The 20595-nt window shown below is 42.6% G+C and overlaps 1 protein-coding gene across 1 annotated transcript; it reads right to left on the bottom strand.

The window, feature by feature from the left end:
- Window positions 1-1938: 1938 nt before the first annotated feature.
- On the bottom strand, window positions 1939-19272 carry SAXO3 (stabilizer of axonemal microtubules 3). Its single transcript, XM_077457504.1, has 5 exons — window positions 19063-19272; window positions 11613-11813; window positions 7844-7996; window positions 4047-4174; window positions 1939-2411 (listed from the first exon to the last, which is right to left on the bottom strand). Exons 1-5 carry the CDS (start codon window positions 19156-19158, stop codon window positions 2003-2005), a joined length of 987 nt encoding a protein of 328 aa, XP_077313630.1. The 5' UTR covers window positions 19159-19272; the 3' UTR covers window positions 1939-2002.
- Window positions 19273-20595: the final 1323 nt, after the last annotated feature.

Genomic DNA, 20595 nt, shown 5'->3' with positions numbered 1-20595 from the left:
CACGACCGTGCAATTGTCAGTTATCGCTAAAAATGGCGTGTTCATTAACCGGTTCCCGACCAGCGCACGACGATGTACGTCGACAGAATGGCACGGGCAGGCATATTGGCGTACAGGTACGTCCAATATTCACTGCCGCCCTGCCATCGGGAGCGCGCCGCTGGCGGCGCGCTCCCGCACTGGTCGGGACCCCCGTGAGTCCGGTCACGGGACCCGCGGACTCAATCACCGCGGGCATCCCCGCGATCGTCTCACGGGACGGCTGAATGGAGGAAATGCCGTGTAAACAGCATTTCTCCATTCTGCCCAGCAACTAGTGACGCTGATCTCTGCTTCATGTGATTGGAGCAGAGATCAGTGTTCACTAAATGAAAGCCCAACCCCCCCACAGTTAGTAACACACCCCTAGGAACACTTAACCCCTTCACTGCCAGTGTCATTTACACAGGAATCACTGCATTTATATAGCAGTGATTAGTGTATAAATGACAATGGTCCCAAAAATGTGTCAAAAATGTCCGATGGGTCCCCCACAATGGAGCAGTCACAATAAAAATCGCTGATCGCCGCCATTACTAGTAAAAAAAAAAAATAATAAAAAATTATTAATAAAAATGCTATAAAACTATCCCTATTTTTTAAATACTATAACTTTTGCGCAAACCAATCAATAATCGCTTATTGCGATTTTTTTACCACAAATATTTAGAAGAATACGTATCGGCCTAAAGTGAGGGAAAAAAATGTTTTTTTATATATTTTTGGGGGATATTTATTGTAACAAAAAGTAAAAAATAATGCTTTTTTTTCAAAATTGTCGCTCTATTTTTGTTTATAGCGCAAAAAATAAAAACTGCAGGGGTGATCAAATACCACCAAAAGAAAGCTCTATTTGTGTGAAAAAAAGGACGTCAATTTTGTTTGGGAGCCATGTCGCACGACCGCGCAATTGTCAGTTAAAGCGACGCAGTGCCGAATCGCAAAAAGTGGTCTGGTTTTTGACCAGCAAAATGGTCCGGTCTGTAAGTGGTTAAGGGGGCAAATCCTTCCGCGGCTGAAGTTGTTAAGCTGACAAAGCTCATTTAAAAATAAAAAAACTATAGATACAGCATTTGATAAATTATGTAATATTAACTCATCTGTGCTAAAAGGATATGGGATTTGGTGTCTCTCGTGTCCTTGGACCTTCCTGTATCCTGAGTTCCTAGAAGCAAAGTAGCTGCTTGTGTAGGCGTTTGTAACCAGAGAAGATAAGACCTAATACATCCACCTTCCTAAAGCTATAGCTAGTAATGCTAAAATGAAGAAGGTTTTGGAATACAATTACTATTTATAGACATTACAGTAACATGCAAATACTAAAATTTAAAGAATCACTTCATTCCAAAATTGATTCCAGGTGCCAGTGGGTAGCATTCTACAACAATACACGTGCTCCTGAATTTCCAGCTCAAGCCATTTGCCGTAATCCCTTATTTGTGAAATTTTGAGATGATGAGCAGATTAGCAGATCTTGCTGGGAAATCACACCCACGATGTAGTTCCCAAGATATATTAAAAAGTCAATCATTGAAATACTGAGTTTGGGTTAAATAATATAATGCATGTATGAAGTGTACACACACATACAAACTTCTCACTGCGGTAACACAAATTCATCTCGTGCAGCTCTCTTGTTGGGGAAATCTAAAATTGTGGGATGGCCAATGGAAAAAAGTTTAATTCATTTAATTGGACTGATGTTCATAAATGACTGCAAGCAACAGTGCAATGATGTCCCACCATTGTCCCCAAAGAACTGGGAAATTCCTCCATGTTTTAACACAGAGTGGCCCTAATCAAAGAGAAGATTTGCATTTTCTTGGAAATCCACCGTATCTCTAATAATTATTTAGGGAACTTTGTGCACAATATTGCATTCAAAATAAAAAGACATGCTCCTTTAACAAATAATCTTTATTGCTTGAATGTGTTATAAATTATTCCCTGCTAGCAGCGGATGTCACACAGCAACTGGTTTCTTACTTCCATATGTTTCATATTCTGTTTCGTACACCTTGGGTACAGACATGATCTCTGGTAGAGGCCCTGCATGTGTCATGGTCCAGGGGCATTCCAGTGGGAAATAAACATCGTTGGACCTCTTGACATCAAGAGGCCACTGATAGCTCTCCTGGACCAGGGTCTTAAGTCCCCTGTGAGGGACAGATCTTGCACGAGGTGGAATACGTGGCAATTTTGTAGCAGTAGGGAACTGCATGCTGTCACGCATGGGAGGTGGACGACGAACAGTTGGCTGAGCCTCCTTGGGTAAGGGGTTCTCTTTCAATCCATGCCCCCAGACCTTAGGGTACTTTTCTGCCTGCCAGTATGTCAGGATATCTTTCTTGGGATAACCCTGTAGTTCTTTCCTAGAAAATTAAAAACATAATGATTGTCTGTAAAACCCAGCAGTACAGGTTACTTAAAGTCATTCATTCAAAATAGAAAAACATGTTTTCAAGCAAATATAATGCTTACTTCCTGGAGTCTGATCCCTATGTGATAGGATAGCTTTAGAAACTCCAGTTTGTATGCTTAGAACAATGTCCAACTAGTTGCTATTGGTTGAAGTAAAACACCTTAGCCTACACCAGAGGTCTCCAAACATTTTAAACAAAGGGCCAGTTTACTGACCATCAGACTTTAGGGGTGCCAGGCTGTGCCTAATGGAAGTAAACAATCCCCACCCCATCATTGGTATTAGGGGGAGAAATAGCTGGTATCGGTGGAAGTAATAGTGCCCCATTGTTGGTGTTAGTGGGAGGAATTGTGCCTCATGGTTGGTGTCAGTGGGAGGAATACTGCCCCATCATTGGAATAGTGTCCCATCACTGATATCAGTGAAAGGAATAGTGCCCCATTATTGGTGTCAGTGGGGGGGGGAATAGTGCCCTATTGTTGGTGTCAGTGGGAGGAATACTACCCCATTGTTGGTGTCAGTGGGAGGAATAGTGCTTGATTGTTAGAGTCAGTGGGAGGAAGAGTGTCTGATTGCTGGTGTCAGTGGGAGGCAGGGGCAGACTGACAAGTCGGTCCATTTGGACATGATCCAAGGGCCCGGCCACTAAAGGGGGCCCACTAGCGCCACCTGCTGGACCCTTTAGGGCTGGTGATCACCTTTTCGGGCGCGCAGGGGCCCCAGTGCTGCCTCGGAGGGTAAGGGAGAGGACAGGCGCCTCCGGATTACATAGAGCAGGGATCTCCCGCTTACAGATGCCATCCGATGTCCCGCCTCCTTTGATAGATATCTCACCGGTCCAATGCCGGGATGTGTGACGTCTAACAAAGGAGGTGGGACTGAGTAAGGGTCCACAGAGACAGCCTGCCTGTAACAAGAAAACTACTACGGTGCTCTTTTTTTATTTTTAGAAATAGTAGTTCTCTGGGAATTATTTATTGTGTATGAGATATGTCTTTGCAAAACAAAGTCTGTGTGTGCATGTATGTTTATGTTCTGTTAAAACATATAAAAATTATAAAATTGAATTTTATAAAAAAAAAAGTTTGACCAAAAATTATTGAAATACCATATGGCCACAGACATCACAGACATCAAAAAGTCAGGCAAGAGAAAAATGGAGCCTGGCCTTGGCCTAAAAAGTGTATAGGGTAACAATGATCCTTGCATATACTTGTGGCAGTTGTCACATCAACTCTGGTATCTGACAGCCAAATGACAGGAGGTGGTGCTTGGCACTAGAAGAAGGTGGAGCCTAATTTCAACTTGGAGAGAAGTGTTACGTCCATGTGTACAACCCAAATGTGGGGTCCTGGAGGCTCCAAAAGGACAGAGAGATCAGTTTGAAAATATATGCTGCCAGCAATATATAACTATTTTACTTACAAGGTGCTTGTAAGGCCAGATCACGTTGATTATAAATATCATGTGATAATTGGCTAAATCACAACCATAAGACCTACCTAAAATCATTTCTACAGAGAACATCACAAAGTTACTCCTAACTGCCAGTACTATACAAGCAGGATATAAACATTATACTCACTCTGTAAATGATCGAAAATCCCGCATAGTAGTGGAAGCATATATGTCATTCAAACTCAAGACTCCACCATCTCTGATGTAGTATGGTTCTCCGGACAAAACCTTATTTTCTGTAGTTGCCACAATTGACTGAAAATACATATTTTATCATATTTTTGAATACTGACAAATGTATTCACATTACACAGAGAAAATAAATAATTTTGCCTACACCGCTCCTGCACCGCCCCAAAGATGCTGCTTGAAGGACTTTTTTCCCGTCCTGCAAGCGCACCGCCCCAGTGTGAAAGCACTCAGGCTTTCACACTGGGGCTGCAGAAGAGGCAGTTTACAGGCACTTTTCACGTGCTATTTGTAGCGCAAAAACACATGTAAAACGCCTCAGTGTGAAAGTGGCCTCACTATTTAGTTAGACCTTGCTAGTTAATTTCTTTAAAAGAAATAAGGGTGCTGAACCCCAACGATCTTTGATCTATTTCATGTTGTTCAGGTAGATCTCCACCTGTCAAAGGTTGTCTTTAAAAGAATTGGAGAGGAAGTACACCCCTAACATTTTTGTAAATAATTTATTATATCTTTTCATGTGACAACACTAAAGAAATGACAGTTTGCTACAATGTAAAGTAGTGAGGTTGCAGCTTGTATATCAGTGTAAATTTTCTGTCCCCTCAAAATAACTCAACATAGCTATTAATGTCTAAACCACTGGCAACAAAAGTGAATATACCCCTAAGTGAAAATTTCTAAATTGGGCCCAAAGTGTCAATATTTTCTGTGGCCACCATTATTTTCCAGCACTGCCATAACCCTCTTGGGCATGAAGTTCACTAGAGCTTCACAGGTTGCCACCGGAGTCCTCTTCCACTTCTCCATGACGACATCACAGAGCTGGTGGATGTTAGAGACCTTGGGCTCCTCCACCTTCCGTTTGAGGATGCCCCACAGATGCTCAATAGGATTTAGGTCTGGAGACATGCTTGGCCAGTCCATTAAATTTACCCTCAGCTTCTTTAGCAAGGCAGTGGTCTCCAAAGGAAGGGAATCATGCTCTGCTTAAGTATTTCACAGTACATGTTGGCATTCATAGTTCTGTAGCTCCCCAGTGCTGGCAGCACTCATGCAGCCCCAAACCATGACACTCCCACCACCATGCTTGACTGTGGGCAAGACACACTTATCTTTGTATTTCTCACCTGGTTGCCACCAAACACGCTTGACACCATCTGAACCAAATAAGTTCATCTTGATCTCATCAGACCACAGGACATGGTTCCAGTAATCCATGTCCTTAGTCTGCTTGTCTTCAGCAAACTGTTTGTGGGCTTTCTTGTGCATCATCTTTAGAAGAGGCTTCCTTCTGGGGTGACAGCCATGCAGACCAATTTGATGTAGTGTGTGGCGTATGGTCTGAGCACTGACAGGCTGACCCCCCACCCCTTCAACCTCTGCAGCAATGCTGGCAGCACTCATGCGTCTATTTCCCGAAGACAACTTCTGGATATGATGCTGAGCACATGCATTCAACTTCTTTGGTTGACCATGGCGAGGCCTGTTCTGAATGAACCTGTCCTGTTAAACCGCTGTATGGTCTTGACCACCATGCTGCAGCTCAGTTTCAGGCAATCTTCTTATAGCCTATGCCATCTTTATGTAGAGCAACAATTCTTTTTTTCAGATTCTCAGAGAGTTCTTTGGAACCAGAAAGTGAAGCAAAGCCTGTGGAGACGCTGCGGTTCTTACTACATGACATGCTGCCTTTGATGCCTATAGTCTGCCTTTATCTTGTAAGTGCACTCCACCTATTTTATTAAATCTGGATACTTTAAAGCAGGGGTCTCAAACTGGCGGCCCTCCAGCTGTTGCAAAACTACAAGTCCCATGAGGCATTGCATGGCTGACCGTTACAAGCATGACTCCCACAGGCATAGGCATGATGGGACTTGTAGTTTTGCAACAGCTGGAGGGCCGCCAGTTTGAGACCCCTGCTTTAAAGTACTGCACTATGGGGGCATTTCTTCATTATATTTCAGAGTTTTACCAGTAAAGTGGAGTTTGCAGACATTACTAAGGTTCCCTGGGAGACCTATTTCCCTGTGCTTGGTGAGACCACTACTGAGAGCTGGTAAGCAGGCTACTTCGATACACTTGGGTGTGGAGCTGGATGCATATAATGTGAAGTGTCACATTTTCCTCACCTACAGCTTATCATCTATACAAAGCAAAGATGTTTATTTCACTTTCATCTATGGATTGAAATTTTAGGACTCACTTTATCACTAGCACTGCATCTATTTTGTATGTATATCTGTTTGAGTTTGTATTAGACTTTGGGGTGCTAGCAGCTGTGTTTATATCTTTGATTGTTTTTTTTCCTAGTGCAGCGTTAGCCTTTGGGCCATTTTTTTAACCAAATTTAACACACCTGCTCCCCTGAGACCTTGTAACATTAACGAGTCACATGACACCGAGGAGGGAAAATGCCTTATTAGGACCAATTTGGAAATTTTCCCTTAGAGGTGTATTCATGGTTTAGACATCAATGGCTATATGTTGAGTTATTTTGAGGGGACAGCAAATTTACACTGTTATACTGTATACTCACTACTTTACATTGTAGCAAAGTGTCATTTCTGTCACATGAAAAGATATAATAAAATATTTACAAACATGCGAGGGGTGTACTCACTTTTGTGAGATACTGTATACTAAAGTATGAACAGCTTCTCCAAAATCTTTTGAATTACCCTCTCAATATGTAACTAAAGATCTGAAATAACATTTTAGCTACTTGGAGTATCTTGGCACATGGTGGGAGTCCCTTGGTGTGTGGTAGAAGCAGCAGGTGGTAGTAGGGGGGGGGGGGGGCAGGTACACTTTCACATCGGAGTCCAAAAGCTTCAAGCTATGCCTCTGATGCCTTCCGTTAATGTTTTCATTGTCCTAAATTGGGATCTCAGATAGCTTAAAAATAGGGACCGTACATCAGACAAAATAATTCAATTAATATAAGAAATGTGTCAGAAAGGTATAGGTGTGCACATAATAAGGTGTGGCTGGAATGCCTGGGCACACCCTAATCCCCACATGCGGTGCTGATTCCCCCCCACAGCCCTTGCTTCCCCCGCACTGCTATTGGTTTCCAATAATGACACCTCTTCCAGTGACCCATGATAAATGCTTAAGGGTTCCCGCTCAGACTATCAAAGACTGAGGAGTTGGATGCCGCTGACCTGCAAGGGTACAGGCTGAGGAAAGGTCTGTTCAGACCCAAAGTACACTGCAGAAATAGCAAGAGATAGCCCGGCCACTGCACACCTTGCCCGGTCCAAGTGGTGTGCAGGTAAAAGCGGCCTCAGCTTGATTCATCCAGACCACGTCACCAACATGTTTCACCCTGCCCCCCAGGGCTTAATCATGAAGAATGGGGCGGGGTGAAACATGTTGGGGATGTAGCCTGGTTGAATCAAGCTGAGGCTACTTTTACCTGCTAACCACTCGGGCAGGCGAGGTGTGCGGTGCCAGGCTACCTCTTCCAGTGATGTCTAAAAGGCAATTTGCCCTCATTATAAAGAGATTTCTATTCACTTTTGCTCTGGGACAGGAAGTGAGAGGAGATTCAGATATGGTACTTTCTATACAACAATGAACAATACAAATAATAGCGCCTTAATCAACAGATCTAAACAGTCGGCCCATTGCATAGTCTGAACATTCATGATATGAACTCTGGGCTGTAGTCATGTAATGTAATCCTTATGTGTTGTGGCTAATAATTATGCAGGGCAGTGTAATAACAACCTGTGATGGTCCTTTGTTCAGATGATTCTCCAGTGGGAAGGGCTGTGGTCCTGAGTGGAACGTGCTGTACGTTGGCTGAACTTGACGGCCCTGAAACTGTGCTTTCATCTCACTGCAAGACTTTTCTGGAGTTCTCCATGCTCTCAACTTCAACTGCAAGATATATAAATACAATTATAGGGAAGGTACTCTACTTATTTCCGAAGAAAAGCTGTAAAGCCCCCGACGTGCATTAAAATCTTAATAATCAGTATAACTTGTCAGAATGTCTCCAGAAAGTAGTTCTGTCATTTGAGAAATATGGGAACTGCTACTGGTGGTGGTCTCCCTCTGAAAATGCTACTTACCTGCCTGTGTCCGGCTTATGTTCTTCAGAGTCACTGACCCAGAGCAAGCATCAACCAGATGAAAGTCATAAAAAAAATGATGATATTAATGAATACAGTGCATTGGCCTGACATCTCAGTGGGTAATATGACCAGAAGTAGCTGTCAAAAATGGCAGTTTATGTTAAATTTGAGCTTCGTAAGTCAATTTACTGAAGTTTATGGGTCTCATCACACATTTTTATTTATTTTTATGTGCTGACATATACTGCTTTAAGGTATTCTGTTCTCATCGTAATGCACTGCACACAAACGCATTTCCAGAAAAACAATACACCCGCTCTGCTGCTTAGTGAACACAAGAGGTTGCTCACTCAGTATAGGCACCGATCAGGGAACATTATGAATACAAGGCATTCTCTGATTGGACGAGGTGGAGCAGTGACATCACATCACAACTTCCACCTCGTCCAATTAGAGAATGCTTTACATTTATTAAATGCAAAGTGTTCTCTGAATGGCTCCTATGCCAAGTGAGAAAACTCCTGGGTTCAATAAGCAGCAGGGCAGCTGCTTGGCACAGAACCAAGAAGCTAGTGGAGATCACTGTAGTAGCAGCACCTACTACAGTAATTTTCAGCTTTCATGGGGATCATCCAGCAAGGACACATGCATGCTTACGGTACATTGGTCCGGTTTGGAAAAATATGCATATCTAAACTTTTAGCTTTAGGGGCAACAGTAGGAGTAGATCAGGGTAGTCCTGAAAATGCTGAAAATCCTCATGTCACAAGGACACCCTTGGGTTGTTAGAAGCAATGTGTTACGTTACCTCAATACCTAGTGTAAATGGCCCCTTCACATTCTCCTGAAATTTCCCACTAAAAACTCTTCATCTACCAATATAGTACAGTAGCTGATGAATTCTTATTGCATTATAACCACTTCATCTTGGAATATAATTGTGGCCCATAGGACGGCTAATGTTTGTTGCACCAGCTGGCTGTAATCTTAAGACTGGGCATTCCAAATGACATTCCCAACTAACTTAAAGAGGAGCTGCACCTAAAAAAAAAATATTAAAAGCCAGCAGCTACTAATATTGCAGCTGCTGACTTTTAATAAAATCCCACTTACCTGTCCCAGGTTCCAGCGATGTCGGCGGCAGATGACGAGCGATCGCTCGTCTCGCTGCTGCCACCGCCGCCATCCTCTGTCAGGGAATCGGGAAGTGAATCATGACGGCTTCACTGCCCGGTTCCCTACTGCGCATGCGCGAGTCGCGCTGCGCGTCTCTTATGGTCCCCCGCTGTGTCTCTGGGAACTGTGTGTTTCCCAGAACACAACGGGGGGGGGGGGGGCGGAGCGTCTGCGGGGGTCTGCGGCGGTCTGGCCGGAAGTGGGTGCAGTTACCTGGATTATCCAGGTAACTGCACCCCCCTCCCCCCTGAAAGGTGCCGATTGTGGCACCGGAGGGGGGGAGGGATAAGATTAGCGGAACTTCCCCTTTAGGGTGAAGAACCGCTTTAAAGCTACCCTGCTAAAACACAACATTACTTCTGAATGCCTACCTTACTGATTACATGCGGCATGGCTCTGCCAAGATCAATTCCAAATTCAACACATTTTTGGCAGAACTACAGCAAGGAGAAACTTGGTCATTTTTACTTACAGTGCCTTGAAAAAGTATTCATACCCCCTGACATTTTCCACATCTTGTCATATTACAACTAAAAACGTAAATGTATTTTATTGGGATTTTGTGTAATAGACCAACACAAAGTGGCACATGATTGTAAAGTGGAAGGAAAATGATAAATGTTTTTCAAAATTTCTTACAAATAAATATCTTAAAAGTGTGGCGTGCATTTGTATTCAGCCCCTTTACTCTGATACCCCTAACTAAAATCTAGTGGAACCAATTGTCTTCACAAATCACCTAATTAGTAAATAGAGTCCCCCTGTGTGTAATTTAATCTCGGTACAGCTGTTCTGTGAAGCCCTCAGAAGTTTGTTAGAGAACCTTAGTGAACAAACAACTTTATGAAGGCAAAGGAACACACCAGACAGGTTATGGATGAAGTTGGGGAGAAGTTTAAAGCAGGGTTAGGTTTAAAAAAAATATCCCAAGCTTTGAACATCTCATGGAGCACTGTTCAATCCATCATCCAAAAATTAAAAGAGTATAGCACAACTGCAAACCTCAGGTGGGAGAATTTGTCCATAGGAAAACTATTAGCAAAATGTGGACAATTTCAAAAGGTATGAATACTTTTTCAAGGCACTGTATACAACATATCTAAAACAACACAGTGGTTTAGTTGTTGGCACTTCTGCTTTGCAGCACTGCAGTCCTTGGTTTGCAACCCTATCTGCATGGACTTTGAATGCTTTTCCTGTGCTTGCTTGGGTTTCCTGTGGGCACTCCAGTTTCCTCCGACACACTAAAAATGCTGGTTGGATTATTGGCATTTGTCTAAAATTGCCTAGGTGCAAAGCTCAAAATTTCAAGTCATGAGCAACTAGCCAGGCCTTAAGAGTTACTCACCACCAGTCGCCCCACCCAAACCCTGCCCTGCCTCTAACTCCACCCCTAAAAGATGCCCCCGTAAATTATCTCATAAAATTACACTGTTAAATGTTTCAAAGTTACAAAAATAAATATTAACAACAACAACAACTTTAGCAATATTAACAAATGTATCCTTATTTTATTTATCACAGTCAGATCAATGAAATACGATTGCCATTTGCTGGTATTGGTTATTTTTATCTTTTTTCTTATTCAGTGTAATATTTGCAGTACACTGAATATGGAAAAAATAAATAAATAACCAATACCAGCAATCATATTTCATTGATCTGACTATGATAAATAAAATAAGGATGACTGGCTACTCTAGGCACTGTACACATAATTACTGCCTTGTTAAGTAAATATTTTAATGCTATATTAAATATAGCACTAAATATTAAAACCAATGAATGACACTTTCACTGATCAAGGATACTGAGAGACTTACAGCAGAGAATAGCACTGGACAGGGGAGCGGGAGCTGCCAAAGTTAACTTTTCCTATTAACAAGCTGGTGATTTACAGGGGGCAGAGGCTAGGAGAAGAATTGGCTCTCGTTCAACCCCACCCCCGCCCGATGCAGCTCAACACTCGCCCTTAGCTTATTTCCACTCGCCTAATGGGAGCAGGCGAGTGGAAATTTGAGGGCTGCCTTAGTGTGGTATTCTACATAGTGAGAGCAAGATGTCTGCCCCAACAGCAAATAAAACACTTTAAAGATCCAGGAAGAAAAGTGTTATAGAAATATAAAATGATTAATAAAAACAAAAGAAGAAAAGAAGAATGTTTCCACAAGCCCTCAAAAGAATGCATTTTTTTCAGCCATTATGACAGATGTGTATTTAGTCACATGGCTGCTGTTCCTCACCTTGTCCCATAAATCCTTGTTGTAATTGACCTTCCAATGTGGAGGAGGGAGAGGGTGACTGGGTTGTGAAAACGGCCCCCCAGGATACTTCCTGTTATGTGCGCTGCCAGTGGTTGTCTCATATGTGTTCAGCAATTCATCAAATGCCGTCACTTCACTGCTTTGTTGTAGTGTGGCTGGCAGTGGCTCAAAGATGGTGGACTGAAGCGATAGACAAAGTACAGCATATTTTATTATGAAGCATTAAATAAAAAAGATATCAAAGAATAGAAAGTCTCCCTTTGTCCAACCCGTTCTAATGTCATCTCAAGAGCATTTTGTCCCCTTTAAGCATATCTAAACCAAAAAACAAAAATGTGATTTGTTGCAGCTTACCAGTCCTTTCGTTTTTTTATCATTTTCTACTTTATTTTTACTTGGTGATCCTGTCAGTAAAGGCTCATTTAGACTTGCTTCGTCTTCAACACACATTAAAGCGCCTACCGCTTTAACATGTTTTATTGATGTGATTTTGATGCTTCAGTGCTGCTTCAATGATGCTTCAGTGCTGCTTCGATGATGCTTTGGTGGTGATTCAAGTGAGCTTTGTCATAGACTTCTATGGAGGCTTTGAAGACACTTTGAAACACCACTAATGCGACATAGGGTATCATTTTTGAAGCAAAGCCAAGGCAAAAGCAAGGTGTAAACAGGACTGTAAGCTAACCATTTTATTTAGAGAACTTTAACAAAGTGTGTCCGAAACCTTGTTTTGAAGCAAGCATAAACTAGCCCTAACACATTTCCTTTCCTAGAGTGACAACGCTCACTCCCTGTACTATACTGTATGTAAACAATAGTAGTGTTGTCACTTTAGGATGCTCTTCTTAGTTAGCATACACTACCCCCTCTCCATTATCTAGAGCAACCATTCTCAACCAGGGTTACATGGAATCCTAGTGTTCCTTCAGAGGTTTTTAGGGGTTCCTTGAGCTGTGGCTGACTGACTTCCCATTTGATGGTGCCTGCATAGATCTGGGGCCAATGCCACTTGGCAAAGCCAGCTGCAGAACACCAATGATCTTTTTAGTTATCTGTAAGGATGGCGTTTTGACCACCACTGTAAGGGGGGCATTCTTTCCATTGGTCACCAAAGGGATGTTTTTCTCACTGATACCAAATTAATTGGTTTTAACAGAGATTCCCTAAGACCTAAAATTATTTCAAGGATTCCTCTAAGATAAGGGTCTCCAAATTTTCTAAACAAAGGGCCAGTTTATTGTCCTTCAGACTTTAGGGGGGGTGGACTGTACAAAGTCAGAGAAGAAAATGTCTTGGCTGTACTGGAAGTAAAATCTTTCAATCTTTTGAATTAGTGGAAGAATAGTGCCCCATCATTGGTGTCAGTAGAAGGAATAATGCCCCATCATTGGTGTCAGTGGGAGCAACAGTGGCCTATTGTTGGTGTCATAGTGAGGAATTGTATCCCAACATTGGTGTCAGTGAGAGGAATTATGTCCCACTATATGTCAGTGGAAGCAATTGTGCCCCACTGTTATTGTCAGTGGGAGGAATTGTGCTCCATTATAACACTAATGAGTCACATGACACCGGGGAGGGAAAATGGCTAATTGCGCCCAATTTGGACATTTTTACTTTTGTTGCCAGCCGTTTAAACAATAACGGCTGTGTGTTGAGTTATTTTGAGGGGACAGCAAATTGACACTGTTATACAAGCTGTACACTCACTACTTTACATTGTAGCAAAGTCTCATTTCTTCAGTGTTGTCACATGAAAAGATATAATAAAATATTTACAAAAATGTGAGGGGTGTACTCACTTTTGTGAGATACTGTACATCAGATTTATCATTGAGAATAAAGTGTATGTGATCTTTCTTTATAGCTTAATGGTGGAGAAGGATCTGGGGGTTTGGTAGATCATAAGCTCAATAAAAGCATGCAATGCCAAGCTGCGGTTTCCAAAGCGAGCAAAGTCCTTTCTTGTATTAAGAGAGGTATGGACTCCAGAGAGAGAGATATCATTTTTCCCCTTAACAAATCATTAGTAAGACCTCATCTGGAATATGTGGTTCAGTTTTGGGCACCAGTTCTCAAAAAGTATATCGGGGAACTGGAGAAAGTGTAGAGAAGGGCAACCAAACTGATAGAGGGATGGAGGCAGGGCCGGATTAACATAGGGTCTATTGGAGCTGCAGCTCCAGGCCCCTTTCTCAAGATAGGCCCATTTGCCCAAAAAAAAAAAAAAATCAAAAAAAGATCGACTTCGGCTCGGCAATCAGGAGTCACAGAGACCCCACATTTGGGGGGTAGGTAGCTAAAGACCCACTCCAGCACTGGTTAAAATATGGGGCTGCCATCATCTATGGTTCCGGAGATAAGGGGCTCCTTGCACAGCCTGTCAGAAGCTACATACAGACCGGCCAGTTTAAATACAAGCTGGAACACTCTGCAGCAGACTGAGAGGATGAACTCATAGAGCTTATAATAATTATTTGTATATTACTTATGATAATTAACCCCTTGCCACCCAGGCCCATTCTGAGACTTCTCTCCTACATGTAAAAATCATCTTTTTTTTTTAATGCTAGAAAATTCTCAGAACCCTCAAACATTATATATTGTTTTAGCAGACACCCTATGGAATAAAATGGTGGTCTTTGCAACTTTTTATGTTACACGATATTTGCGCAGCAATTTTTCAAACTTTTTTTTAGAAAGAAACTGTTTCATTCATAATAAAAAAACACTAAAGTTAGCACGATTTTGCTTTACATTTTTTTTACAGGTTACATGTTTAGAGTTACAGAGGAGGTCTAGTGCTAGAATTATTGTTCTCACTCTAACGATCGTGGCGTATGTAACCTGTGTGTATCTGGCTCTGATACTAACCAGTGCCTACCCAGGGACTGACTAGTATCTCTCCCCAGCCTGTCCCCACACACCCTCTCACCTGCTGACCTGTGAATGGGGCAATCACTCCCGCAGTGTTATTGTGTTCTGCCAGTGAATACAGTGATTAGTGTTGCTATCTATAGTTGGCAGCACTGATTGTTTTGGGGAAAACCTGACAGGCTGGTTGTACTCAAGTCGGTTAATAGGTTGACTTGTATAAAACCAGCTAGCCCATACATAGATCGACAATGGCTGCTCTCTGCTTAATATGTCTGGCCCACTTAACCACTACACAGTCCCTAAACATCCTTCCACAAACCTTTAAATTTTTCCTTCCCAGATTACTTCATCCTCCTCTCCTATACATAATGCCCACTGTCATACTCTCCACACTTCTCTCCTATACATAGTACCCACTGGCATACTCTCCACACTTCTCTCCTATACATAGTGCCCACTGTCATACTCTCTACACTTCTCTCCTATACATAGTGCCCGCTGTCATACTCTCCACACTTCTCTCCTGTACATACTGCTCACTGTCATACCCGCCACACTTCTCTCCTATACATAACACCCGTTGTCATATCCTACACACTCCTCCTCTCTTGTACATAGTGCCCGCTGTCATACATTTCTCTCCTATACATAGTGCCCACTGTCATACCGCCAACACTCCTCTCCTATGCATAGTGCCCATCGTCATACCCTCCACACTCCTCTCCTGTACATACTACTCACTGTCATACCTTCCATACTCCTCTCCTATACATAGTGCCCACTGTCATACCTCCAACACTTCTCTCCTATACATAGCGCTGACTGTCATAATCTCCACACTCCTCTCCTGTACATACTACTCACTGTCATACCGTCCATACTCCTCTCCTATACATAGTGCCCACTGTCATACTCTCCACACTCCTCTCCTGTACATACTACTCACTGTCATACCCTCCACACTCCTCTCCTATACATAGTGCCCACTGTCATACCTCCAACACTTCTCTCCTATACATAGCGCTGACTGTCATACTCTCCACACTCCTCTCCTGTACATACTACTCACTGTCATACCCTCCATACTCCTCTCCTATACAATGTGTCCACTGTCATACCCTCCACACTCCTCTCCTGTACATACTACTCACTGTCATACCCTCCATACTCCTCTCTTATACATAGTGCCCACGTCATACCCTCCCTCCACACTCTTCTCCTGTAATTACTGCTTACTGTCCTACTCTCCACACTTCTCTCCTATACATAGTGCCTACTGTCATGCCCTCCACACTCCTGTACATATTGTTCACTGTCATACCCTCCACACTCTTCTCTTATACATAGTGCCCAATGTCATACCATCTACACTCCTCTGCTGTGCATACTGCCCACTGTCATACCCTTCACACTCCTCTCCTGTACATAGTGCCCACTGTTAGACCCTCCACATTCCTCTACCTCACCTGCACATACTTCCCCCTTTTATACCATCCATACTCCTCCCCTATGCCTCTTACCCACAAAAACTGTTCTTTAAAATTATACTGAATATCCTCAATGTTACCAGCTCTAGAATGGGCACTTTTGTCAGTTCAACTAAAGGAAATATCACAGTCCTCATATTTGTTCTGCCCCATTATTAGTACTTATTTCGTTTTGTAATTACTATTGTGATGTATAGAGGAACATAGGGGATGTCAGCTACTCTAAATATAGCACTTGTAAAAAAAAAAGCGTCCCTGAAAATATTTTTGAAATGTTGACAACTATGCACTTAGGCACTGCCCAAGGGCCACAGGGTCAGTAGGGGGCCCCATGAGAGGCTCCTGTGATAGTAGTAAACCTTTCTAACATTACTACTTTTTAGAGGCCCTGGGGTAGGTTATGCCATAATGTACAAGTATGCCCAGCATATTAGCACATTAGGGTACACTTAAATTGTCAGACTGAGCCCTCCAGTGCTGTGCTGTGATCAGTCCGGCGGGGCCCGGGCACTTCCATCTTCACCCGGTCTTCCTTCTGGGTTCTGTGCCTTCGGTCACTTGCCTTGGCCAGGCTGCGTTGATGTCATTCCCACACATGTTCATGTGCATCCTCTCTCTCCCATCCCCCCTTTCTCTCTCATCCTCCCTCCCTTACCCCTCACACCTCTTTCATCCCCTTTCTCTCTCTCTCATCCTCCCTCTCTCTCTTTAATTTTATTTGTTATCACAAAAAATAGTTAGCATTTTTATTTATTTATTGTTTATAAAAGGCCCCACCAAAATCCTCAGCACCAGGCCCATGATGTTCTTAATCTGGCCCTGGATGGAGGAGCTCAGCTATGAGGAAAGATTAGAGGAACTGAATTTATTCTCTCTTGAGAAGAAAAGGAGATTAACGGGGGATATGATCAACATCTACAAATATATAAGTGATCCATATAGTGAACTTGGTGTTGAGGACAAGGGGGCACTCTTTTAGTCTAGAGGAAAAAAGATTTAATCTCCAAATACGGAAAGGTTTCTTCACAGTAAGGGCTGTGAAAATGTGGAATAGACTCCCTCAGAGGTGGTTCTGGCCAGCTCAGTAGATTGCTTTAACCATTTAAGGACTGAGCCTCTTTTTGAGATTTGTTGTTTACAAGTTAAAAAGAGTTTTTTTTGCTAGAAAATTACTTAGAACCCCCAAACCTAGAGAATAAAATTGCGGTCATTGCAATACTTTCTGTCGCACCGTATTTGTGCAGCGGTCTTACAAGCACACTTTTTTTTGGAAAAAATACACTTTTTTAAAATAAAAAAAATAAAAAACAGTAAAGCTCGTGGAATGGATACCTCACATGTGTGGTTTGAACACTGGTTTCATATGCGGGAGCTGCTCACGTATGCATTCGCTTCTGCACGCGAGCTCGGCAGGACAGGGCACGTTTAAGAAAAAATAAAAAAAATTCTTATTTATTTAACTTTTTTTTTTTTTTTACACTGTTCTTTTTTTTTTTTTTAATGGTATCACTTTTATTCCTATTACAAGGAATGTAAACATCCCTTGTAATAGAAAAAAAAGCATAAGATCTCATATTTACACTAAAATGCAATAAAAACATTTTTTTTTTTTTTAAATGGCTGAAGTGATGGGCTGAAGTGATGTTTTGAAGTTGCTTCCACCCTACAATGGTATGGAGATGGGTGAGAGCTATCTTCCTCTCACTCGTCTCCATACCTGACAAGGAAGAGCATCCAATCAACTCCGCTGCTGTCGAGGGCCCCCCTCCAGCCGCCTATAAAAATGATCTTGCGGTGAATCCACCACAGAGACCACTATTCTTGGAAACCGGACCACCGGCAGAAGAAGAGGACACCGGGGTTATGGCAGCTAGCTGCCATAACAATGATATTCCTCTTGAATGTTAGGACATATATCAGAGTGCAGCGGTCTGGAAGTGGTTAAAAAAGGCCTGGAATCTTTCCTTAGGGCCGGTTCACACTGCGAGCCGCGGCGAGGCGTCTCCGACTTCCTCGCCGCGACTTGCAGGGGGGGTCAGCGGCGACTTGCAGAGGACTTCTGCATAGAAGTCAATGCAAGTCGCCCCCGAAGTCGCCCCGAAGTAGTACAGGAACCTTTTTTCTGAGTCGGAGCGACTCGAGTCGCTCCTCTCAGAACGGTTCCATTGTACTCAATGGGGACGACTTGCGGGAGCGAGGCGAGGCGAGCCGTGTCGCCTCGCCTCGCGCCGCAGTGTGAACCGGCCCTTAATGTACAGAATATAACTGGGTAGTAATATTTATATGTAAAGTTGATCCAGGGAAAATCCGATAGCCTCTCGGGGGGATCAGGAAGGAATTTTTTCCCCTCCTGTAGCAAATTGCATCAAGCTTTGCTGGGGTTTTCCTCTGGATCAGCTGTGGGTGAGGGATTGTGTATATGGGATTGAATTATTATTATTTTTTGGTTGAACTATATGGACTTTCCTTTTTCAACCTAACTATGTAAGATAATTGTTTTAGATACCTATACATTTCCACTGTAGAGAATTGTAACTGTCCTGGAAGCCTTTATTTCTGTGCAGCCCATAGTGGGCTGCCCTATGTTTGAGAAACATGCAAAAAGGTGTCTGATGCTTTTTAAAAAAAATGACCGTTCTTTGTCACCGTGCATTTTGGCATGAAAGCATGAAGATGCAAGGGGGTGCCATTAGGAATTAATTGCACCTCGCACATCTGTAAAAAGGCTGCAGATTGTTTGGGGCATTCAGGGAAAGAGAACAATTTTGAGTGCGTTCCTGCAATGTGCAAGCATGAACGTAACCGACATACATGCAATGATGATCAATAACATTTGTAAACATATAACTGCTCTATATACATTACATATATCTGCTCTATATAAACATATAAGTGCTCTATATACATATACCTGCTGTATATAAACATATAACTGCTCTATATACATATACTTGCTGTATATAAACATATACCTGCTGTATATAAACTTATAACTGCTCTATATAAAATACATATACCTTCTCTATATAAACATATACCTGTGCTATGATTGTGTCTCTTTACATTACCTTAATATGCGGAGGGGGGAAGGGAACCTGAGCCTTATAATCATGCCCAATGCCAGTACTAGTCAGATGCCAGTCCTGTCTCCTCTCCAGCCCCATGGTGACAACATTAAAAGAAGATGATGTAGAAATAGAAGTAAATATCCAGCACTGTGTATGTGGATGTAAAGGTACAATGAGTTGCTATGGAATGTTGTGTTTTCCTGCTGTCATGGAGACAGGACCCGCCTCCCTCAGTGTGCACAGTGATCTGTATGGAAACACACAGCTCTATACTGCTCCTAGGTGATCTGGGGAGATGTGTATACTGTATGTCTTGTTCCTCTGGATCTTGTGGTTCCACAGCTGGAGGAAAGTTACAATCCTAAAAATGCCCTCAGTCATTCCACACACCGCATAACACAGGTACAATGTACTGTATAATGATCATGGCATTTTATTTTTGTTTCTCTATGAGGATCTGCAATACATAAAGAATTTTTTTTTATATTAAAAGGTCTAATGACCTTGTGCCGCCACCACCCCCCAATGACTGCTTTAGACAAATTGCCATCTGCTGCCATGTTGCTAAGGACCCTGTTAACCCTTTTTGCTGCCGCAGCAGTTTTTTTCCTTTTTTTGTATACATTTAAAAAAATAATTGTAGGCCTGAAGATTATGTAAAAGCTTCAAACATTGAATATTTTTTGAAAGCAGACACCCTAGAAAATAAAATGGCGGTATTTCCAATTTACGTCACATGAAATTAACGCAACGGTTTATGAAATGCAAATCCCCTTTTTTCTTCCCTGCAAAGTAAAGGCATAATGTGCTAACATGCTTTGCATACTAGCACATTAAGTGACATTTAACTGCAAATTCGGTGCAGGCCAGATCCATCTTCGCCCGTCTTCCTTTTTGGGGGGTCACGGACTCCGGCTGTCTGATTGGCACAGAATGCACGCAAAAGCCGCCGGTCATAGCACACGCTTTTGAAGAAACGGCATGGGCGGCCTTCCCTTCAGAGCAATTGTGTAATGACATCATCGGCGCAGTATACAGTAAATCTCTCCTAAATGGTGCGTTTAGGCGTTATTTACAGTTCTTATAGGTAAGCCTTATTCTAGGCTTACCTATAGGTACAAAATAATACAGGGAGGTTTACAACCTCTAAGTAAATAGATATCCAACATGTCACACCTTGAAATTGTGTGCAGCTGTGAAATAGTGAGAAACTTCAGTTCCCTATATTCCATAGACAATGTTTTCAAAGCCCCTACAGATCACCAGTTTAGCGTTAATCTTGAATTTTGGGCCTAGAATTATCGTTCTCATCCTGGCATGTGTAGTGGATATGTAATGTGTAGCATAATTGGACGCCATACGAGCCTTGTGTACACTGCAGCGTGGCCAAGTGACTGGCTCTGGTGACCCTACATTCCCACTCCCAGAACCCACACCCGGCCTGGCGGTCTGATCTTTGACCCCAACTGTTCTCGGTGTGCCATCTGGACAGCTGAAGGAGAGCTTGCTGGGCTCAGCCACCCCACCCTAGCC

This window comes from Lithobates pipiens, unplaced genomic scaffold, assembly GCF_037356315.1.
Source record: "Lithobates pipiens isolate NorthernLeopardFrog02 unplaced genomic scaffold, aLitPip1_a1.2 Scaffold_27, whole genome shotgun sequence".
NCBI classification, from domain to species: Eukaryota; Metazoa; Chordata; class Amphibia; order Anura; family Ranidae; genus Lithobates; species Lithobates pipiens.
This window is presented reverse-complemented; position numbering and strand designations above follow the sequence as displayed.

Excerpts from the sequence above, each read along its gene's own strand:
- SAXO3 (XM_077457504.1), bottom strand. The coding sequence starts at position 19,158 with ATGGGGCTGGAGAGGAGACAGGACTGGCATCTGACTAGTACTGGCATT. Across the intron at positions 4,175-7,843 it reads TGAACAAAGGACCATCACAG|TCAATTGTGGCAACTACAGA; the intron begins GTTGTTATTACA and ends ATGTATTTTCAG. Across the intron at positions 2,412-4,046 it reads GATTTTCGATCATTTACAGA|GAAAGAACTACAGGGTTATC; the intron begins GTGAGTATAATG and ends TTAATTTTCTAG.